The sequence below is a fragment of the Falco punctatus genome (genome assembly GCF_963210335.1).
Source record: "Falco punctatus genome assembly, chromosome: 1".
In the NCBI taxonomy this organism is placed as follows: Eukaryota; Metazoa; Chordata; class Aves; order Falconiformes; family Falconidae; genus Falco; species Falco punctatus.
In genome coordinates, this window is record NC_137580.1 from 44,085,922 (window position 1) to 44,110,303 (window position 24,382).

General features: G+C 39.5%; 1 protein-coding gene across 2 annotated transcripts in view; it reads right to left on the reverse strand.

Annotated features, from left to right (window-relative positions):
- KDM3A (lysine demethylase 3A) overlaps window positions 1-19,444 on the reverse strand; it is a 31,758-nt gene extending 12,314 nt beyond the window's left edge. The window contains exons 1-12 of one of the 2 annotated variants that reach the window (XM_080399974.1): window positions 19,420-19,444; window positions 18,413-18,601; window positions 15,667-15,822; window positions 13,381-13,491; window positions 11,730-11,832; window positions 10,741-10,865; window positions 10,168-10,240; window positions 9,999-10,087; window positions 7,621-7,772; window positions 6,015-6,586; window positions 4,539-4,740; window positions 1,962-2,176 (exon numbers count right to left, since the gene is read on the reverse strand). In XM_080399974.1, coding sequence (XP_080256100.1) covers window positions 1,962-2,176; window positions 4,539-4,740; window positions 6,015-6,586; window positions 7,621-7,772; window positions 9,999-10,087; window positions 10,168-10,240; window positions 10,741-10,865; window positions 11,730-11,832; window positions 13,381-13,491; window positions 15,667-15,822; window positions 18,413-18,583 — 1,969 coding nt within the window. In that variant the 5' untranslated portion in view covers window positions 18,584-18,601; window positions 19,420-19,444. Of the gene's footprint in view, window positions 1-1,961; window positions 2,177-4,538; window positions 4,741-6,014; window positions 6,587-7,620; window positions 7,773-9,998; window positions 10,088-10,167; window positions 10,241-10,740; window positions 10,866-11,729; window positions 11,833-13,380; window positions 13,492-15,666; window positions 15,823-18,412; window positions 18,602-19,202; window positions 19,362-19,419 lie in introns of those variants that run through there. The other variant, XM_080399973.1, reaches the window with a different exon arrangement.
- Window positions 19,445-24,382: the final 4,938 nt, after the last annotated feature.

The following is a 24,382-nucleotide window of genomic DNA, read 5'->3' on the forward strand; positions in this document are numbered from 1 at the left end:
TGTCACTTCATATTTTTGTTTTCTGAATTATGTTCTATTCTACTTCTCCTATTCTTTTGTTTCCTTTCTGTAGTTTGTAGTAGAACCTGCCTCCTCCTTCTCTAGGTCTCCTTTTGGTACTTGGTGGCCAAGAAGTAATGTGATCTAAGAAACTGTTCTTTCTATACTAGTCAATCTTTTACTACACAGGGATGATTTCACTTGTGCTCTTCTACTAATCCCTTAATGAACTCTCTTTAAGGAAGCTCTCCCAAATTATTTTCTCCACACTTGCCTTGTGGTTCTACCTACCAGTCCAATAACTCACTGGTAAAAAGAAAGGAGGGCTAATCCTTAAGACATACTGTGGAGTACAAAAATACTGAAACATAAATGATCCCCTGGCAAGTAGTATCAGCCCAAAATACTTTGACATGTTGGAAAAGTTCGGTTTACCAGAGGCAGAATTTTTATGAAAAGGTATAATTTGATGTGAACTCTGACGCAGAAAGTTTACCATAACTTCAAATTGTGGTGGCAGAAGAATCTACCTTTTTCCCATGCCAACTGAGTGAGCACTCTTACACAGAATCATTCAAAGAACAAATATCTAGACTGTAAATTACTTCTTTCCTACTGAGGACAACAAAAATATCTTCCATTTTAATGAAATTAAGTTCCCTTACTCTCACCAGCTGGGGCAGTAAACAATCAAAGAAGAATCAATGACATTTTGTTCCTTTCAAACCAACTTCAGAATTCACATGTGTCTTTGTTTTTGTTTTTTTTTAAGCAGAGGATGTTTCTGGTAGGTATGTTAACAGATGGACCCTCTGCTATTAAGAAATACCACACCTCCCTTTTGTTTCATGAATTTCACCCAAAACTTCATCCTCCTGAAAGCATTTCGGTATTCCAGTCTGTACCTCTCACTCTGGCTCCACAAGCTTAAGCATGCTCCAGTTCAAGGGAAGAGCAGAGCTTGCAGAGCCCAAGCAGCCCAGGCTAAGACCCCACAGCAAGCATTTCTGAAATATCTCAAGTCTTCCTTCCCCTTCTGAGGGACGTTCAAGCCTATTTATTTTTTTTCCTTCTATTCAAAACCTTGGAATGACTAGTAAACCGAAATGATCTTTACATAACATCAATACTACCCAAATGCAGAAGGCCTTGGGTAGATTGTCTTCTAAACTGTCCGGCATCTCAGTCACATACTTAGAATCCAAAAAACAAACATGGTTTTAAGAGTCATTCTACTCTGAGCAGCAATTATGCAAGATCACAACCTTCCCCATTTGTCTGCTCCCGTTTGCTACAGAAAGGTTCTGATATAGCCAAAAACCTGTGTTCAAGGATGCAAAGTTTTCCTTGTAACTGACAGTACAGCTTCATCAGTGCAGACTCCACCACCACCACCTCTCTGGTCTGTTCCCAGCAGGGCTGTATGTATTGCTGGAAACAGTCCTACTGGAAACTTCCAAGTTGAAGGAAAAAGATTTCTTCACTGACCTAACAGGCAGCATTAGGTCCGTTACGCAAGAACGACAAAACAGGACCAAAGCAACCTAACAGAACCTGTGTGGTCAAAATGACAGCTTTTTCATTTAAATGCTAAGAACAGGGGTTTTTGGTTGGTTTCTTGGTGTGGGTTGGTTTTTTTTGTTTGGTGGGCTTTTTCCACACATTTTTTTTCGTAACAGAATTACACTCTCTGCAACAGGAAAAGTAACTTGATAAATTTAGAATTCTTTTGACAAAGAAGGGTAGCATTACTCTTCCCTTGCCCCCTGCCTGTGAGCAAAGAATTGTTGACACTAGTTTACACTGGATCTTAACCATTACCTCTCTGAGAAGACAGGGAAACAATGAAGTCTTATGTGACATTTCTAAATGAACGCAATATATTCTTACACAGGTTAGGAGCTTAAAGTTTCACATAAAGCTATTAAAATACAGATTATTTTAATACAAAATGATCTTACTGTGTGGTTCAATCGTAGACATAACTTCCTTTTCAGATATCACTAGCTGACAGAAGTGGTCTCCAATGTTGGCTAGGATATACTTTGCTGTGTCAAGATCTAAACCCACAACATTTTTTGATAAAGGTAGCCACAAGCTAATAGCCTCAGGGTCATACTTATTTGGAGTTAAGAAACCTTCCTCACGCAGTATTCCATGCTTATTAAACTGCAACCTGTGGAAAGAGGGGGGGAAAAGAAGAAAACCCCGTTATCTCAAATGTTTTATCAGTTCACATTCATTCCAATGAATCAATGCCCAAATTGTAAACATGGGTACTGTATGTCAATGAGTGTAACCCTTAATGATTACAACGGACATGGGTAAACATATTGGTCATTAGTGTTAAGCTTAATGTATTGCTAGTTAAAAAAAACAAACAAAAAACTCAAAACATCAGTTTTTTTGTAGTAAGTTCCTAAAGATTTTTTTTTTGTTCACACAAAATCAAATCAGGTTAACAATTTAAAAAAATGCACTGGCATTAAGGATCACATCTAGAGGAGGTAACAGTAAGAACTTAGTAAGTACAACTCACAAGAGAAGTTATAACACCTTAAATATAGAATGTATTTCAGTAACAATTAATTTGGAAGTAGTTGCCGAAAAAACCAAACCCAAACAAAACTTGTGTAAGTTACATTCTTGAGTGATTCTGAGCAGGCAGAAAACCCGATATCAGTATTGTTAATAGTTCATTAAATAAAAACCATCAAGAGTTCCGCTCATGTTATCAGGAACCTTTTTACTAAATGCTGTAGAGGAAGTTGACTTCTGATGACAACATGCGCTCACTATAGTGTTAGAGTGTGGCAAGAAAACACATGCTGGCAAGCAGTATCACCAGACAAATGCCATCTTCAGACTTTGCAGATTTCATATTCAATAAAAAGGGATGGTTTCGTTAGCTTCAAGTTCTAAACGGAAGGATTCAACTGCTTTGAACTGCAAGTCAAAGTACAAGTCTGGATTTTTACCCTGAGAAGATGAATTAGCATAGCCTGTTGTTACTCTGGTCTTACGTGTTTTTGAACGTTTCAATTAACATCAGATTATCCCCGGATTTATTATAGTAAAATCTCTAATCTGACGTTAAATAACACATTAGGAACACATTTTTTAAAAAACCACCTTTCAGCTAGAAAGAGTGCAAGGGGGACAGTGTTGCAGTGAAAGAATAAACTTCAAGAAACAAAGAGTGGAAGAGTATTTTTTTCATGATCTTTGCAACCTTTCCACTCTCAGTTTTCTCTCTTCAAAAGGTCTTCAGACCTATAGCTTCCTTTTTATTCTATCTAGAAACTCAAAAGAAAGTAATTCCTCTGAAAATCAGAAGGAAACTGAAAATAAACAAGCTTTCCACTTCCCTTGTGATAACTAGTATTTTTGCTTTTCCCTTCTAACATCACAAACATTACCTTCTTCCCATAAAACACAGTCCATACCTCAAAGCTTAAATGGGTGTGGGGAGAAATAAAGAGAAGCATGCAACAACATCTGGACATGAGATCAAACAGTTCATGGAAAAAATTTACACAGCTTGAAAACAAAGGAAAGGACACGTTAAAAAACAACCAGACACTGCAGTTTGACAACATCCACCCTGGCCTTACAGACAGGCTTCAAGTAACAGTTTAACACCCTTTTTGAAAGGGTCCCTCATAGTGTCTTAAGAACTACAAAGATAAAACATCAAAAGACTTTGACTGTTCAGCTCAAGAATCAGGCTCTGGGGGAGTGTAGGTGGGGGGTAAAGGATCTGAAGCTGCAGATTAGGTCTGGAAAATCAACCACCACTTGGCAGTCACTGGGTTTTCCTTAAAGTTGCCTTGCTGACCCTCCCCATCTGCCCTCCTGAAACCTAATAAGCATACTCATTAAACAGTTCTATGGCAAGCTTAAAGAAGTAGCACAAACTCTCAAGTGTAAAATGGAACAAAGAACTGATCAACATAGTTTATTATTTTGCCCATCACTGTTCCATGACTCCAGCTGAAAGCTCCAGCCACTTGCTGCAACTCTTCTGCAGCTGTGGATGTATGTCTAACATTCCATGTGTCCAACCGCTAAACTTTGGGAGACATGCACAGAATCTACCCTCTCACTAGTATCTCCAATACTACTGAGCTGTAGCACTCAAACTAAACTCACATTATCCCATTGGCACTCAGCCCAGAATAGCAAAATAAAGAGCTCAAAGTCCTGCCAAAATATTTTCTATTCAAATTACACAGTTATAAAAATTTTAAGGGCTAAAAAACACACAGGCAACCTCTCATTAGTTAGGTATATTAGCCTTAAAGTTTAAAAGCTACACACTAACATCTAGCAGTTCCGAACCAGAAACCTAAATGAGTTATTTTGATCAAATGACTGGTTTTTTTCATCTATCCTGGAAGGTGAAGTCCATGTTACAATTAACTGCAAGTACTCAACAGCCCCCCTTTTAGAGAAGGAAAAATGGTCAGATGTCCAACTCTGATGCAGGGCATGTTTAAACAACATCAAGGTCTATACAGAGTCAGAATTTTTCCTACCTTCTAAAGTGAAAGAATCTACAAAAGACAGTGGAGTCTCTTTGCTCTTTGTTCTTCCGATAACTGTCCAAACGGCATTCCCTGCATTTATGCAAGTGAGGCGCGATATTATTGCAGGAACCATCCTGTACAAATGCTTCTCCACTTTGCTGAAGCTTCTTCACTTTAGAAGCATCTGCTAAAATTGACTTGCGAACAATTACTGCAGGGAAGAGTAGCACAGATTAGACAAACCGAAGTTTCTCACATAAAGGTGCAAGCAAATATATTTTACTGAAAGATTCATGTCAACTTATAGGAAAAGTTTCACATTACATTGAAACAAAGTTACACTAAAATATATGCAGGTGGCAGAAACCTGTTTTCAGGTCAGTAGCAACTTTCTCAAGCTATAGTTCCATTGGAGTCATAATCTGTGGGCTCAAGTTCAACAGCTCCTCTTGCTCCTCCACAGGGGCATATTCTGAAAGAGCACCTGCTTTTAATGAAAGTTCTTCAGCTATCAGGGCTGGAGTATCTGAGCACTGAATAGACCATGGTATGAAGTGCCCAGATGTCCCAAGTAATAAAGACAAAAGTACAAACTGGCCATTTCTCAGTCATGTTTTCACCCTAGTGATGCAACGGTTTTCAGCATCTTAGCATAACAGATTCCAAACACCTCTCTTCCTCCCACATTGCGGGTGAGGCCTAGCAGGGCCCAACAGTGACTGCTTGGCTGGCTGTGTATCTGTGTTAATTATGGAATAGCAGATAGTAATCCAAGACCAAGCAACATGAGATTGAAAAGAAAGAGGTGGGTGTGTAGGGAGATTCCCAGAACCCTGAATGATTAGCACCTGATGCACAGCACTATGTAATATCAGGAGTCCAGCCCTTCCCCTTCTGTCCCATGTGGAAGACTTAAAGAGCATGTCAAGTGGAACTGGGCCACAAAAAGCATAGAAACAAGGTGGATTTTTTGGGGGTTGGGTAGTTTGGTTTCGGTTCAGGGTTTTTTTGGGTGGGTGGTGGCTGGGTTTTTTTGTAGTTGTTTTGGGGGGTTGTGTTGTTTGTTTGGGTTGTTTTCAGTATAGTTACTAAATGAAAGACCCTCTTAGACAAAGCTTTATTGAGAACTACCACCATCTCTCACCCCACTTACAAAAGTTCAGACCAAAAAAAGCAGTCTCATCATACCATCAGAATTTGTATTCCAAACAGAGCCCTGGGTTTGTAACCCATTTTGCCATTCTGTTCTGGCATACGTTTCCTAACAATTTATTTTTAGAAATTATTATTGGTACTTTTCCTTTATCAGGAAGGGACGTTCTTCCTCAAGTTTATTGCAAAAGAACCTACAAATTACTCAAGTTCCAGAATCTCTCACACAAAGTAAATTACTAATTTTGCGTATGTTACAAAAGACCTATTTCTATGTAATTCCACAGAAACTACAAGGACTTCCAAATGACAGGAAACTTCAAAAATACTTACTATTGTCCTGGACCTTGGCACTTCCAGTCCAAAAGCTTTCATTTTCATTTCTGTCATAAAGGATCTCATTTGAATTTCTTCTAATAAAAAATTCCATGTCCATAAGTTCATCAATCTTGTTTCCTTTGTGGCTGTTTTGGCTATTGTAATTGCTCTGTGATTTAACTCCAGACTCAGTAAAAGAGAGAAGATGAGCATCTGAGGTTGAGGGTCTACAATCTAAAGTCCGCTGCAGTTCAACAGTGCTACTGACTCTGGGTATTGCTATGGAAGAGTTAAGATGTTGCAACTGTTTTACAGAAATGCATTCTTTTGAAAAGTTTGTTGTGGGCTTCAGAAGAGGTTCATTGGAATTTTTCAGGTTGGTTCTTTTTTCATTAGTTGAATCAGTCAAAGATGAAGATCTTGATGTTGCCAAAGAGGTGTATTTACCATTTTGATCATCCAGATTTTGCGTTTGTTCTTTAGATATAAACCCCACTTTAGGAAAGGCCATCAGATCTTCCTTCAATGGTTTAATTCCAGTATTAAGACAAGAAGGATGACTTTCTGGTAAGCTTCGTCTACACGTGCTGAAACACACGACATACAATAATTAGACAAAGAAAAAGGTGTCAAATGAATCAGGATGTCAGTGGCTCAATTAGTCACATTTAAACCTTGAAAGAAGAAACTAAGTTGTGTACTTTGAATTGTGACGTTGCAAGATTTTTAATTTTGTGGGAGGTTAAATAGGTTCGTGGTTTTGAGCTTGGTTCTTTTATTTAGGTTTTTTGGGGTTTTGAAAATATCAAAACCAAAGGAACTGAACAAAATGATGAAGCTGTACACACATGTAGGCACACACAAATTTAGGTACTGCAGCCACTCCACTACCTTCTCTCTCAAACAGGTACTTACATTGTCTCCATGCAACAGCTGTATAAACAAATGCATTTCACTTGCATGTCTCTGTGAGAAGATTCTAATGCTCAAGGAAATTCTGGCTGGCACTAGAAGTCTAGATTGGAGACAATAGAAGTGTTCCACGCAAAAAGCTCAAATAAAATAATCATCTTTTCCACATTTATCTTGTGAGATATATACACAAAACTAAGTGGAAAAAAGTATAACACTTTAAAGCTAATACACAAAATTTGAGTTTTCCTGTCATACTGTTTCTGCGATTACGTTCATTTTTGTGACAGAGTTGGGGGTAACAAAGGAGTTTGAAGGCACTGGTGTTCAACAAATATAATTGAGAACCTGTACTTGATCTTCAAAAGAAGCTAGTGTACAGGACACCTGCCTGAACGTGTTCCATTTTTCTCGGGGCTGGGGAGGAATGTGTCTGACAAAAAGTAGGCACCACATCAGTTTACAGATGGGTACGATGAAGCAGTAACATTTGCTTGTAACACTGAAGGGCAACTACCTAAAGGTAGAAAAGAATATGGCATAAGTAAATTATGTATTCAGGACAACCGAGCCTAACACTTTTCTCAGCCAATATTACAGAAGACTAATTACATGAGTTCTTTAAAAAGACCTCCAAGTTTGTTTTGCTAAGAATTGGAGTTATTTTGGGAGCAAAAAAAGTCTGCACGAGTATAAACAGATTCCTTACCCCTGAGGAGTTTCTGCACCAAGATTGGGTGGCGAGTTAGCTGGCAGGGGTAGGCCTTGGTGCCTTTGGTCTTTATTAGCAGGAGTACATCCTAGCAATGCTTCACCCAACACAGTTGGTACTGACTGCACATGTCCCTGACTGGGAGAAACCTGTAAGGGAGGTTTTAATGGTTAGGAAAATTCAGGATAACAGAAATACTGCTTTGCAGAGTTCAGCTTAAAAAGAAAAATACACTAATGCCCTTCCCACCACATTTAATAAAGCTTGAAACCCAGTCCCCACTCAGTCCATAAGATGGAAAGGCTTTAGTGTTCTTTTAAATTTTATAGGTTTCATGAAACACCGTTCACATTAATTCATTTTCACCCCAGTTAACAACAAACTTTGAGGGAAGGAAGGTGTATTACAAAAGTAGAAAGACAGAAAGCTCTGCCCTTCATAACCTGCCAAAGCAATTATCTTTCTAAAATAATTGCAGTAATCAGAATTCAGAAATAGTTTTCAGACCTCATCTGAAAACTGTAGAAAAAATTAAAACCGTGAAGTTAGTCTGACAACATTACCAAAAATCTAGATGTGAACTTCCTTGTGGTGAGAAAATTTCTATACTAGGATTCTAGAAAGTGTTAAGTAAAGAAATTCTGTGCTGATCATAAATCTACAATTCTTTTCGGAATACAACTGGCCTACCAAATTAGCAAGTATCTTTAGAAACAGTAGTTTTCCATGGGGCTCCTTCCTCTGCTCTAACATCCGTATTCCACTCCCACATGCTCAACTTACTGCTGGAAGTTACACTACAGACCTATTACCATCAAGTCCAAAATATTTCCTTTCTGCTTTGGTGTAACACAGCTGTCAGGCATCAAGACAAGCTCTCAAAACCACACTGGAATTAATTAACTCCATATTAGAAATCAAAGTACTATCAGATACTAAGTTAAAAAAAAAAATGGCTTCAGCTTATCATTCTCCTATATTCACATCCATCAAAACCAGAAACAGAGCTTCTGTTTTCCTCATTAGAAAGTACACTCACTTGTAACCATTTTGAAAAAATAGTTGCAAGATATTTCCCAAAGAGTACAAAAGCGGTAAAGGATCCAGTCCTTTGAAGGAAAGCAGACTAGAAAATTAGAAGTAAATAACTTCACTGCTTTAAGGAAAAACTATGGTGAAAAAACAGATTATAACTCTTCTGCAGGACATTTGGAATGTGAAATACATGCAAAGCTGGTCTGTATCAAGCAGACTGCTCAGTGACTGAGTATGCAGAAAGCTAAATAATGTCAAAATGAGCACCCAAAAGATGCTAAAGGTGCTCAAGCACAAGTTATAGAAACATCAGTAGAGTATGACTGCAATGCACTAGCTACTTCATTACTGATTTGCTGCATGCTCTTCCTCAGCAGTAAATACAAGGCAGATGACTCTTCATTGAGGAATCATACCCCGTACTTGCTACCTCATGTTGTGTCTTTGTGAAGCCCTTAAAGATTTCTAATAACAGTATCTAGTCACTAGCTAGATCTACACAGTTGACTTGGCACAGGACTGCCTGCACAGAAGCCAAGTAATGAAGCCAAAAACCTGAAACAAAACTGAATCCTCCCCCCGCCACCAGTCTAAAGCTTCCAGAAGGCTACTCCTTTCTAAAATGCAGTTTTTGTTCTGAAACACTGGGGCAAAATTATAAGGCAAGTTTGAAGTACTGGCCTTCAGCCAAACCATTATTTTTTCATTTACATTTCTATACTTAAGTTACCCAGATCATCTTCTGACCTTTGAGACAGTTTTCTTAGGTCTCAGTGACACTTGGCAGGTCACTCACAAAAGAAATAAATGTAAACATGCAAGTAATAGAAAAGTAGTCCTATTCCTTTTTTCTACTGGAACAACATTCTTCCAGACTGCTGCTTGTGCAACATGAATCCCCAAAGCATGCAACTGTAGCTGAGGTGTTTTTTTTTTTCAGGTTTAAGTACAAAACAGTTAAAGAAAGAAAATGGAAAGCAAAGGTTATAGACTTGAGAACTGCTTTGCGTTTCTTCCCGCTACAGAATACAGGACCAGACAGGCTAAATCCTAAGCAAAAGGAGTGGGCAAAAAAGCACAGTAAAAAAAACCAAAAAAAACAACCAAACACACCACCACACCAAAAAAAACCCCAACCAACATTAGCTCAGTAACTTCTTCTCTGATTATCACAAGGCAAGACGTTTTACCCAAGCCTAGACAAGTTTCAAAGAACTCACCACACCCTCCCAGGGATTATATTTATTATTCCCCGTTCCTATCCAATTCTTATTTAAGACTGTTTGGAGAAATGACATAACCATTATGTAACAATCATATATAACATAGTAAGACATTACCTCAGGAGAAGATTTTGTGTGTTTATTATCAACTTTTCCACTATTCTCAGGTAACTTCCTTTTCGTCCCCGCAATTCTTTTAGATTTATCTGGAAGAGAAGGTGATCAAGATCAGTCTATCACAAATATGCTACTTAGTGTTTAAAGGAGAAACAAAAATAGGTCTTACCACATTTTCCATTGTTGTCATATATGATTTCAACGTGAATTAACTCTGGATCAAGAGTTTTTAAAGCTGGAATCTTGGAAAGGAACAACACAGAAGCAGCCATTTAGAGAAGTGAAAGCTAATGTTTGACTGTATTTCTCTTAGGTGCGTTGGTACAGACTAAGCTTAGATGCTTAAATTCTAAGTTTTTTGAATACCAAGCTGAATTTAACAATATATTGTTGTGACAGTGTCTCTGCATGAAAACACACATATAAACTGGTGCTTCAGAGCACTGTCTACACAGTACAGAAAGCAAAGAAACCAGGATCATACCAGTTGCCTTGCTCTTCGAACAAAAATTCCAGGTTTCCCTCATTTGGCAAAGGCAGCCATTGGTTACTCTATAATTCTACCAGCACCATACAGAAACACTGTGAGGTAACAAGATTATTCTGCACTATGCTGATCCCCATTTTTTTTTAAACTTATTACAGTAAGGACCGAATTAAAAATGGTGTTGGTGGGGATATAAAGACAAGTTCTCACCCATTCCCCATCTCAGTCTGTAAACCCACAGCAACTGGTTCTTACCTCCTGACAATTGACTTCTAGAGTTCTTGTAGCTGGATTACCATTGACAACAACTGCCGTGAACCACTGAGTAGATGGATCCAGGCTATAAATTCTAATTTTTGAACCAATGATATTTTTTCCACCTAAAAAAAGAAAGAGAGCATGAAGATCATCACAGTTACCAAGACAAATTTCCTGACAGGACTGTATGCAAGATGCAAGTAAGCACAACAAACAGATTCTGAGATTTGAGAGTGGAAATGGAGACAATTTCCACACAGCTGAGGGGCAAGGGGTGGGAAAGAATGATAAAACCATATTACAGCCACCTCCTTCCTGCAATAGTTCAATTAATTTTTCTGCACATTAAGACACACAGCAGAGGCTAGAGTGACCTCCAGATTTCAGATAGTAAGACACATAAGTAGACACAGAAATGAAGATTCAATGATTAAATGTGAATTTTTCCTCTCTTTACAGTACTGGAAATGACAACCAAGTTGCAATATTTACCTTTCCATAAAGGTAAAATCTTCATGCATAAGCAAGCACATGACTAGAAATATGCTCATACGAACAAAGTAATTAAGAATTTGAAGCTGGCAAATCTAAAAATAACAATTTTAACATGAATAAAGAAGTAGTACCTATATAAAACTTTGGAAGTTTTATTAAACAGCAGACTGGAGAAAAAAAAAGAGAGGTACTTGAAGCAATAAAAAACTCCAAGTAGTTTCTGTGACAGTTGCTACAAATTTGATCTCTTTCACAAGCACCTGGTCATCTATATGCACCTAAATTATGTACTCACTCCTACAAAGGAAATACTCAAAACTCTATAATCCTTCACATTTTACGTTCACTGCTGCAAAGGAAAGTGGAAACAGTATTTTAAAAAGCTCTTAGGGATAAAAGAGATTACTGTAATTTACACCATCACTGCAAGGATTTCCCTTTTGACTCAAGTATTTATGGTCAGAGTTTTCCACTACAGAGTATGCTTGTACCTTGTACTAAGCGTGTTTCATCTAGGTGTTTCTTAACCAAAGCCTGAATTTCTTCATTAACATTTTGATCATCCTTAAGAGGAAGCCTGGAACTGTCCACATCCTATTTAGGGGGGGGAAAAAAAGTCAGTATTAAGGATAATGCTTTTAATTAACAGAACCACATAATATTTAGAAATGAGATAGCAGCAATTCATAGAAGTCCAACAAGTTTCTCATTACTCAGTGTTCCTTCAGCTCCTAGGATATTGTATTTGAGGCAGACATCGTTTCCTTACCACTAATCTAGATTGACCATCTGCAAGCCAGACTCAAGTGAGCTTTTCTTAATTTACAATATTAATTTAGGATTTTAAGTTCTCAGAAGCAGTAATTTAGTAGTCCTGAGCAAATGTAAATGCCAGTATTTTAAGTTTTATGTTTCTACTTATGATAATGATGGGATCTGGTCCATCTCAAGATGACATTATAAAATGTTCGTATGAATGAAAAGTCAGCTACATCTAAATTATTCATAATTATTCAGTATAATGTATTTATATTTTAGTCTTTTTTTTCTCTATTACTATCTAAAACAAGCTGCTTGACAACATTTAGAATTATTCTAAAATGAAAGTTTAAAGCAAGCTTTTACCAATGGTTCTGAGTGCTAATAAAAAGGGGGTTGGGTTGGTTTTTTGTTTTGGAGGGTGGGGTGGGGTGCGTGTTTGCCCCAAGCACTGCTCTGGTATTTGTAAGCAGAAGGCTGAAGAGCTAGTAGTCAAGAAACTGTTATTCACAATACCAGAGAAGCAATCTTCTCCATTGCAGTATTGAGATAAGGTTTCTACATAAAGAAATCTCTACTCTGTTGCTGAGCCAACACAGGCAAGATGACAATCTACAACTCTAATTTTAAGTGATTCTTCTATTAGTTTCTCAAGAGGAGCTATGTGCTGACTGTTAACATGTCAAAGTGGAATACTAATGACAGCACTACCAACAGTCTCAACATGGGGCATCTATTACTAGTTTCATTTAGACTGTTTATAGGTCTTGAGAGTAGTTCCCTGGAAAGGTAAAATATTTTATCATTGGCAGACACTATTCTTCAAAATACCTGACCAGTCAGTCAGGTGGGGCAGTTGTTTCAACCCATCTCTACCTAATTTTCACTAACAAACTTTCCTCCTGGTGCTCAATAGAGACTACACTTCAACCATCTCATTTACATCCTGTCCAATTCCTTACTTGTTTAGGATTAGAAGTGATGTGTTTATATTAAATAGCAAGATTTATTCCAGGCTTCCCTGCAACTCCTTTCATAGTAACGAGTTGTGTTCATGAGAACAAAGGAAACTATTCCAGATTATCCCCGCCATCAGCATGATGCAATTTCTGTCACCCCAGCTGAATAACTACTGTCCTAGCACACTCCCTCACCCCCTCTCTTAAGTGACCATATACTGCATCAGCCTCAGAAGTGTTTTTTTTTTTTTTTTTTTAATCAACAGACATATTACATTCAGAACTGATATTTATGAGTTATGGTCATAAACACCTACTCCCAAGTTTTTACCCATCTTGCATTTAAAAGATATTAACTTGACATAGCTTAAATATTAAGAAAAAAATAATTATCTTCCATCTTTATAGTGCCACACAAAGTTACCTGAATGGGTGTCAAAAGGTCTTTAGAAAGAAAAACACATTTCTCTTCACCAAGATAGCGCACTGAAACCATTGATCCCAAACCAGCTTTGTCCACTAAGGATTTGTAAGTCTAGAAAAGTGATAAACATTTTCTTAGAAAGAGAGTAAGAAGATCTCATGAGTCTTCATTTGCATTTAAAGTTAATTTAAAAAAATAATTAAATTTAAAGTATCTCTTAAGATACCACTTCTAAATGTGGCAACTCTTGAAACAAAGTGACTTTCTAATAACACTTCTAATACATGCTTAATAAAGGAGTTACTGGACTATACTTAAAACTAATTTCATTTATCAGATTTAGGAATTCAGTTCAGGTGGCTGTCATTAACAACCATTAATCATTCATCTCACCATGAAGAATTTACTAATACTAAGAGTTCTAATTGTGGATACGGTAATGAAAAACCATCCTTATGGTAGACTGGGGGAATAACGAGCAGACCAATGAAGGTGTGCTGCATGGCTTACAATGAAGTTCTCAAAGCTCATGCAACATGGACAATATACTGAAGCCTTAGCTTAGGCAGATGTGACAATTTGGATAGCCTCATAGTTGTTACACTGCTGTAATACAGTGACGAAATTGTGTTCAAGCATGCCAAAGGATCAAGAACAGACAAGAAACAAAAATTTCCTTTAAAAGCTTCTGAACTCTTCCCAACATGGTCAAGGTTAAATACTGTCTAGTCTTGCAATAACAGTTCTGAGTGGGTAGGCATAATGACTGGCAAGAATAACTCCTCCCTATGTGAAAGGTACATTTGTGCTCCATTTAAAAGAAAAGAAGTCATTCAGACAGGGTGTGTATTTGCATTTCCAAAGGACTGATCAAACGAACAAAGACTTTCTTCCCCTTTGTTGTTTTCACTTCAGTTAGGACAGCATTGGCAAAGGGGCAGTATCACCCTTAAGGGAAACAAGAGTGTCTCCAGGAGCAACTGGGCATTACAAGAGTTCTGCAAAGCTATTCCATTTATCACAAACACTCTCCTGTATATTTAAATCTTCATCACAACTTCCTGATTCAAGTAATTAACCCACACACCTCTTTTCTGACCCCTTCTTTCCTGCCTTGTGTGGTGGTAAAGGGAAAAAAGTCTTTTTTGCCAAGGCAAGCTCCAGTATTGTGCTTTACTTTATCCTACACCATTCCTCTGCTAAATGAGCTTTGAAACATGTATACTACATGAACTGACAAGTCAAACATATCATGAGGAAAACCTTATGCAAAAATTGGAAGACAAATATCCAGTAAGAACTGTTCAGATACTTGGAAAGGGACAACAGCTAGGTTTTCAGAACATTGTATCCACAAAATCTACTAGTAGAATTACTGATGTCAATGCACAGGTCAAGAAATAAAACTAAGGATTCATCTTTCTTCTTCCTCCTTCCATCCTATCTGGCCTACTTCAATAAACATCTACTTAGATTAGCTTTGCTTAAGAAAGCTCAGCTAAACTGCAGCAATAAGAATTACACTGCATACTTTACACCTAGCAAAGAGTATTAAAACAGACTACACCTTTAGCATAATTAATATTCAGCAAGTTTACACCTTCATTTATTTCACAACTACTTTTGAGCAGCAACATTAAAAGCAGTCAAGTAAAACTATACTGGCTGAATACATTAAGAAATGTTCCCTGTTAACCTCTACTGGCTAATTTGCCTAGTCAGCCATGCATGACAGTTACAGAAAACTTAGTTCTCTCCAGCTTCTACGATGCAGATCAGGTTTTCATATGCACAAAATCCAAATTTGACCAGTCATTTGTGCCAGGCAGCCATCACATAAGAGTCATTCAAATTATTTTTGTCTCAGATCCAGAATAACTGAAGAATTAACAGTACTCGAGGCAAAGAGTAAAACAAGAGTTTAAGACAAAAATACAGGCTATCCTTAGAAACCTATTATTTACCCTTTTTCTCTCTATTCTTAACTGCAATTTCGTGAAAGAAGGCAGAAACACGAGACTAGAGGGAGACTGAATTAACATTGTACAGAACAGTGGTCTGGGAAGGAAATAAAGTCATAAAAACACATTTCTGTATCTCCAGGCACAACATACCAACTTCAAATGCTTACAAGCTCTGCCTAGCTCTAGCTGTACAAAGAGATTTAGTCTCCCTTCAGATTGCACACAAGTGAAGCTATACTTGAGAAATTCACATTCATAAAAGCACTGTCCCTAGAAGATGGAACTGCAGAACCCAAGTTAGTTAGGTCAAGCATATACTTGCCATTGCAGGCCACTGGACAGAAGGCATAGAACTGGCTTGAGATTTTCTTTCAGCCAGTACCAGCTTTTGCTCCACCAGGAATACTTTCATTTTATGGCTGTAGACTTCTATCCACCTTCTTTTTTCCCATGACTCATCATCAAATTCTATGCAAATCTAAAGAAGGGAAACAAAGCGAAGGAGTGACTAACCATAAAATTAAGATATGTGCAAAATGGAAAAGGATAAACAAACACCACTTTCCTAAAAGGAAAAAAAAATATCATTAAAAGTACTTATAACACAAACGTGATTATTGCCTTTCTGTCACACAATCAAGCAATCACTAAATTATGACTTATAAATAAATTTTATAAGTCATAGTCAACGTTAACTGGTTTGTCATCATTACTCTCATATAAAACATTAATATTGCTATTTAACTCTACAACCCTCCCATCTCAAAGAGTCCTCTGCTGCTCAAGGACCGTTACATGTGTTAACTTTACCACCGGTGGTTACAATCTGGGAGAAAACATGCACCCCTTAAAACTCTGAAGAACTGCAAACACAGTGGCACATGCATTTTCCACAAACTCCTAACTAAAGTACTTGAATAAAATATTTCTGGAAAAACAGCTTGTTTAAAAATAACAGTCCCAAATAATAATTTTAGTTAATTCATCAAAAGCACAAATGACATTAAGCCAAGTGATCAAATTATATAATGTGAAGAAGGTCATTTGCTGCTTGCTTTTAATTGGTATTTATCTTCACAAATCTCTGAAGTATCTATACAAAAGAGCAGTTATGTCACAGCAAAAATATGGTGGCTTGACCAATTTCTTTGGAATGGCATTACCCTTCTTTCACTGGCAACATGTGGAGATCAGCAAAGGATTGAGAAAGACCACAAATATAACTTTGCTTGAATATAAGAATTGGAATGTCTTGGTAGAGAACATTACTTTCAGAAAAATCACTCCCTCATTCCATAAAACATAACCATCTGGTCTAAATACGTTTAACTGGCAGCAGAGAAATCTAAGCTGAGTGACTCTTAGAAATATTCCCTTATGTTTAGCTTCCCTCTGAGGGGAAAGGCAAGTAAAAGCACGCACAGAAAACAGCATTACCACAGACAAGACTCTTAGAACTAATGGGTGCAGAAATGAATTTAGTCTTTTGGAAGTTCAAGGAAACAATGAAAGAGATAAGCAAATAACACAAGTACCAGAACCAGAATGGCTTGTTTTGTCTATAGCATCAACACCTCACAAACAGGAAAACAGAGTTGAGAAAATACTATCAAAAGCAGTTGACAGCACTTCTATTCTGTAGCTTGTTCCTGAAGGTACACAAAAAAGCAAAATCTGAAAGACTAAACGTTTCTACTCCTTTAGAGATTTCTGTCCCCACCCCGCAATCCATTACTATTTTGGGCCTAACTAGACATTACTTTAACATAGAGCTGCGAGAGAGGAAAGGTGACATGTGTTTGGTACAAAAGTTCTCTACGCCTTGACTGTCTACTTCACAACTTCAGCAACACTTTTACTGTAGAATGCATTAAGTCTATCACTTCTGGAAAAACCGTAACCAGTTACAATGTTCACAGTAAAGCCACTAACAGCACCTGCTCTTTTTCCTTTTAAGTCCCAGAGCAGGTCCTTAAGAACTTTCTGCAGCAGCAACTCCTCCTCCTCACTGCAAGTAAGGCACGGCCCCGCCGGCCAAAGATGGAGATAGCTCCACCCCTGCCATAGATACACAACAAGAAGCTCGGCCTCCAACAACTCGGGACTCTTCATAACAAAGTTTACACTTTCAAAAAGAAGAGTTAGAAACACCTACGATTTCTTTTTGTTTGACAAAGGAACAAGTGCTTCTTCAGTTAAACAGAGAACACAAAGTTCTTCCCATTAAAGAAAAAAGGCAAGGGAACAGTTTTAATTGAAAGATGATACTGTTCTTGCTCTCATACAACAGCTTGCCCTCAAACTCCCTTACAGAAACAAATTAAGACGACCATGTAACAACATGCCATTACTATAACAGATTTGTCCTTAGCAAATACTTTGTATACTATAGTAATAGCCCAGAGCTGGTCAACTGTGAAAGTCTCTGGACCCAAAATACATAGTTAACAAATTACACTAAGGTTGCAATGATTGATTGTGTGTTTAAAAATCTCCGTTATTATAATAATCGTTACTACCAAGTGGTCACAGTCTAAGCAGAGTCTGAGAAACCTCCAACGCCATACATTAATTTGGTACATCTTTCAAGATGGTAGAAGTGCTTGTTTATAGCCAGCTACTCCAAAGAGCAAGAAAGAAAAGTCACCAGTCCCAACAACCTAAGAATGTTTCCCTTTCAGCTCTTGGCTGGAGGTGGGGGAATTGTTCACAAGTGGCAAGATCTTGTATTATATTTAGGAAATACACAGAAATAAAACCTTGGCACAGCAGGTGCAAGAGAAGCCACCTCAAGTTTTCAAAACGCTGGTGGAAGAAAACACATTTATAATTAGTTTGAGGTAATTTCCGGCATTGGTACAAGCACACTGGGTGCTTTTGCCAGAGACGCACATGTTTTCAAGCATGTTAAGGAGGCAAGTTGACCAAGATTATGTCTCTCCCGCAACAACAGCATGTATATACATTATGTGTATACACATGGCCACACGCACGCACACACATGAAGTTTCCAGGTCACAGGGTAACCACTCTCATTTTAGAAGGTCTCTTTCAAAGGTCCCAGTTACCTTCAGGTCTTGTTTGGATATGTCCGTGTGTGAAACCGCTCGGATCCTGCCTGACTTCCAGGGCCATTCTGAGATGCGGCTGGTGTCCCATGACCTGTCGTCTTCCTCCGACAGGCTGAGGAACCTCTTCCCCACGAGCAGCGACCAGCTCCCCTCGAGCCTCAGCACCATTTTAACTCATCGGGAGGCCTCCAAGGAGGAAACGGAGGGGAGGAGAGAGATAGGAAGAAGGGGGGGGGAAAAAAAGGAAATAAAGAAAGAAAGAAAGAAAAAAAACCAACAGAACAAGGCGGCGGTCAGGTGGCAGGCCGCGCTGCGAGGCGGGCCGGCGGACTCGCCCCTCGCCCGCTGTTCCTCACGGGGAGCGGCAGGGGCCAGGGCGGGCGGGAGCGGTGTCGCTTCCTTCTTCCTCTCCCCGTCCCCCCCCCTCCCTCCCCCGCTTCTTTTCAAGTGGCTCAAGCCGAGCCCTCAGACACCCACAGGACGCCTCCTTGCCCACGGTCCTGTTAATCATTGCCTCAGCGGGGGCGGGTGGAAGGAAATACCAGAAGCTGCTGCAGTGCAGCTCCCAGCCATTTCCACCTCGGCCGGCCGCCACCCTGCCTCCTCAGCCTGCCCCCCTCCGCCTCTTTGTTCCCTCCCTGCGAGGAGCCGAAGCGAGGGGCGGCAGCTGAGGGGAAAGCAGGGAAGAATGCGGCCGGGCCGAGCTCCTTCCGGACGCCTGTCCGCCTCACAAACACCCTCTTCTGCCCACCCAGGCAAGCCCTCGAGTCTTGGCCCCTACCCTCACCTGCTTCCCCCCGGCCCCAGCCACCGGCCGCCACCCGGCACACCCCGCGGTCACACGGCGACCGGGCAACGGGCTCCGCGAACGCAGCGCTTCCCCTCCACCCCCAGCAACAGCCGCTGCGGCGAGCGGCGCTACTCGGCCCCGCGCTCACGCACACACCCCCTCACCCGCGCGCCCGGCTCCGCCCCGCCCCGTGCCCCGCCCCGCCGCTCCGTACCTCACGCCTATTGGCTCTCCGGCGCCAGATGGGCGGGGCTTGCGACAACCCTCCCGCTGCGATTGGCCTAGAGGGCGGTGCCCGCGCGCCTGGCCACGCCTCGAAACCGTTGCTCAGCAGATGGCGGATTAAAAAAAAAAAAAAAAAAAAGGAGGTATCCTTCCGCAAAGCTTCGAGTGAAGGAGTCCGCCAGCACGCCCACGTCCACGAAGAGCCCAAAGGTGGGGCCAAAGAGAAAACCAGATGTTTCGGGCTGTAGCGCGCCTTCACGCTTATGTTTGTGCCTCAAGCGAGCTGAGCCTTAACGCCATAAAGGCCGCCTTCGGAGACGGCGGAAGGATCTGTGGGAGACAAGAGGCGTGAATCGGCCGCTTATACGTGCGGTTCGCGGCGTACTCAGATATAGCACAGGGGGAGGGGGCACCTGTGGGGTGCTTCTGCGCAGGCGCACAGTGGCAAGGTGCACCTGCGGGGGCGCTGCGGCCAGCCCTGTGCGCATGTGCAGCTGGGGAAGGGCCTGACACCTGCCGGGGGGCGGGGTCTGCGCCTGCGCGCCGGCGGCTCGCGGCGCCCAGGGACGGGCGGGGTCAGGCGGAAGCGCAGCGTCGGCCACCATCTTGTTGGGCTGCCTTGGGGGCTGGGATCCTGTGTGACAGAAATTGCAGGGGGCAAAAATAATAAATAAATAACATGCACAAGAGGTTGCTTGGGAGGATGGCAGGCTTTAGAGCAGCTGTAGTTGCCGTTGACCTAGGTTATGTAGCTCTGTCTACAAGCAAATGTCTTCCACCACCCCAGATCCCTCATTCCTTTCATGCAAGATCTGCGTCCTCTTATGAAAGACTGTAGCTAAGATCAAAAGGAAATCAAGTACTTAAACCGAGACTATGGTAATGAGGTAGCTGATGGTGTTCTGCAGTTGCCTGGCAAGAATGCATACTCATCTTTCACTCCCAAGACTTTTGCAGCAGAGGATGTGGGAGGAAGAAGACCAAAAGTGAAGAAAGCACCCAAGGCCAAGAAGCTGCCCAGTCATCCAGTTTACTGGCAACGTGTGGTATTCGGCTTATGCTTTCTCTGGTTCCTCCCATCACCAGAGATGTCTCAGCACCAAAAGTCCCCATCAGACGGTGGCATAGGCTCTGCCACATTCTGGTCTCGTCCTTCATTTTTTTCAAAGAAGCCAGTCCCACACACATTAAATGCATTTTTAAAGCTTCTCCCACCAATTTGCTTCAGAAATTTCACCAACCACTTCCCTACTGCTACATTCAAACAAACATATCCATGTAGGAGCTCCTAAGGCACAAAAAATTCCTTTGTGTGCCACGATGAGGATATCACTGTCCTTTGCACTGTGGAAATCAGGTAGCCCGATTCCCTTGATAACTTTAAGGCCTCTTCTGTGAACCCTGGCAACAAGATGAACCTAGTAATTTGTAGAATTTTCAGCCAGCAAAACAAACATCAATAATAGAAAATGAGTCTAATACATCAGCAACTGCATGTAGTCTGAAGAAGTGCTCGTCAGCAGTCACTGAAAGGAAAAACAGGTATGTTTGCTTCTCAGATTTAGATATTTAATATATAGACCAGACCTACAAACTGAAATTTGTGATAAGAAGTTGTATAAAACAAGCAATATTTGAATCTACCGATTTACTTGTTTCATTGTAGGTATTAGGCTCTTGTAACAGCCACCATACAATGTATGTCATACAATATAGGTCATACAATATACAACCCTCATTATTTAAAGCCCTTCATTTTGATGCATACTCAACACTTCACCTCAAAGAGTAGCTGATTAATACATACAGGAAGAGCAATGTTAGGCAATAAGGAAGCAATATTATTCAATACAATAGATCAAACTGTTGGTAGCACTTCAGTTGCCTAGTGGTAAGTTTTTTCACCATTAGCACCAGAATAAAGGAAAGCTTTAAAGAGAAATTTGAAAGACGAAAAAGTGGGTTTTGTGAATGAGCAGCTCCCACATGCAGAGTAGCGTGAAGATTGATCAAAGGTGTTTTAAAATGTAATGGTTTGGGTAGGTACTGGCCTAGAGTGCCAAGAGTAAGAGAGCCAGCACAGGGTGATAGCTACAGTGACATAATCCATGAACGACCTTGAAAATGAATTTACACATTATATGAAATGAGGCTAAAAGAGTCATATGGTCAAAATGCAATGTTCTCAATGCATGTGAAATAAACCAGCAGAGACATGAAGAGAAGATTGTAAAGCAGACAGTACAAGTTGGCAGGGGCTTGGACAAGACTCAAGCATTCAGGGTACAAACAAGTTTTCAGTCCTGAAAGAGTAGAAATATTCAAAACCCAGGGGCTAGAAGTTGAAGCCAGGTAATTAAAGATTTTTTTTTTAGTTTTTTGTAAGCAGGAGAGATAAGTAGCTACTTGCTTCACTTCCCTAAGATTCTTCATTTCTTGAGGAAGTTAGATCAGAACCAAATATCTTCAAATATTGTCTGCCTTCTTCAAAAGCTATAAATTTGGGGTAACTAGTAAAGTCCTGGGTCAGAAAGTCACAGACATAAAATTTTTAAATTGTGACTATAAACACCTCTGAATTTGTTGTATAGTTTTAGAATATATTTTCCAGGATTTTAACCATAAAATACATCTTACCTGGTTATTTTATCACTACTCACAACAGTCTCCACAAAAACTAATATCTGCTGGAAAGATTTTGTGTATATATGCCCCCTCACTCACTCATTCACTCACACAGTGTGTCAATAGAAATATCAAACCAACTAGCACTATGATAATTACACAGGTGCAACTGTCTCACTCTTTTATACATCTGTCAAGAACAAAATGCCATTTGAAGCACCTGCAAAACAAACTAGTGCTGTAAATATGCAGAACTGATTAAACTACAAAGCAGCAGATTTCAACCTGTTCTTCTGTCTTCTAGAAGTCTTGAATGTAATTTTTTACAGCTGGCTTTACCTACTAGGTTGAACTGCTAATAGGTAAGCCTTTAGGTCCTATTTAAGGAAGGAGTAATCTCTGCAAACAGGTGCTCTTTAAACAGTAATTTCAGAGCACACTTGAATACGTTCTTCCTTTCAGGCACTATAAAGTAATAGTACTTTTCTCTTGTACACGGTATCACTAGGAAAAAAAACGTAAGATGCTTTGGGTGAAGAGAATTTTAAATTTAACAATATATGTGGTAAAACTCAAAAGCCAATTTTATATCTATCAATACCATAAAAATACCACATTGAGGCATTAAAGTCTACTTCTTTGCTTATAAAATCTGGATGTGCTATTCAAATACTTGTGCTTGGAAACTGGACTTCCACTATCTAAAAGTGTTTGGTATCACCCATCACAGACACTTTGCAAGAAAGGGAAATTTTATTCACAGTAGGGCCAGTAGCTAACATTAACTGCCATGGCACTTTATTCTTGGAAGATGTTTTCTGTGGTAAGCAAGAGCAGATTGCTTATCAGGGCTCTCTTCCTGCATTTCCAAGAGAACCATAAAAGTTTGTGTGCAATTAGTACAAACAATGATCAGTGCAAAGTCTTACAGATACTGTTTTTTAAAATCTCTGCTGTAGCAGTATTTAAAAGTCTTGTTCTCAATCAAAGCCCTTTTGGATAGAATAGGTTGTACAAGCACAGAAATAGAATATAAAGTACTTTATCTTCTAATGATTAATGATGACGGTGTAAGAATGTGTAAATAAAGTTGAAAGTGCTTATGGTCGGACAGCAAAAATACCAGCCATGCTAACTAGAAACAGGGCCTTGGGAGACACCCAACAGTCTCATTTCTCCAGTATATTTTGAGATACAGTGCTAAAGAATGAGTGATAACAGACTATGAGAAACTTGCCTATTCACTAGCACCAAACTGATGTAGTTTAATTACTCCTTAAGTAGCTAAAGTAGATCAGTTACTGCTATTCAATCTAGCTTCAGTTGTAGCATGAAAAGATAAAAGCCTGTATAAGCTCTTTTCTCAGGTACAGTCATGTTACCTCAGCACATCTCACATGGATCTGCTTTGCAAGACTGGCAGAACTAGTTCTGGCTCTTTTTTCCATGCTTATCTCTCTACCATAAGTTAAAATAAAGTAATTTGTGTCTTACAGTAATGAATTTTGTCTCCCTGTCTAAAGCTAAAGGAAGCACATATTTTGACACAAAGTACATTATAATGCTATGCAATTACGTTTACTTGCTGAAGGGAAAATTTAAAAAAAATGCTGAACTTACTCCTTTCCACTACCATACATATTCTGCAGTGGGGACTGATTTGCTTTTCTTTTGCAAGCTGTGGGTTAGTAGGACTGACATTTGCTATCAGAACTGTCAAAAGAGGAAATTGTGAGAGGACTTTTAGAATGGTAAATCAGGATCAACTATTAAATTTTAATTGAATTAATTTAACATTTAATCATTTAATTATTTAATTGGATACTAAGTATTGTCTGGGGATTGGAATTCGATATTAAATTTTTCAGACTAATTCTAAAGTTAAGCAGGTATTTATAGATAGAGTGATGCAATAACCTTCAAAGAATAACCATGAACAAACATAGACATAAAGTGTGGTTAGTAATTACATACTGATTTTGGTTTTCCTTGGCTGCTCCAGGTGGAGAAGACCTGTTCTGGAAGAAAAAAGCCTTTTCCCCTCAGGTGTTAATACATTGTCAGTTAATAATTCAAAGGGTTTGGGATATCATTGTTTAATAAAAGAATGCAAATCAATATTATCTTGATGGATATAGTTGAATCAAGTCTTAGAAACGACCAGCACAGCAGGAATGTCTTGTTGATGTTGCTACCTGTGTACAAAAAGAGCCACTGAAAATTAGGTAAAGCTATGCGGTGAACTTTAAGCAACATTATTTAATGAACTGAGGAACACTGGGGGTTACAATGTTGACAGATGAGGGAAAAGCAACTGCCATCATCTA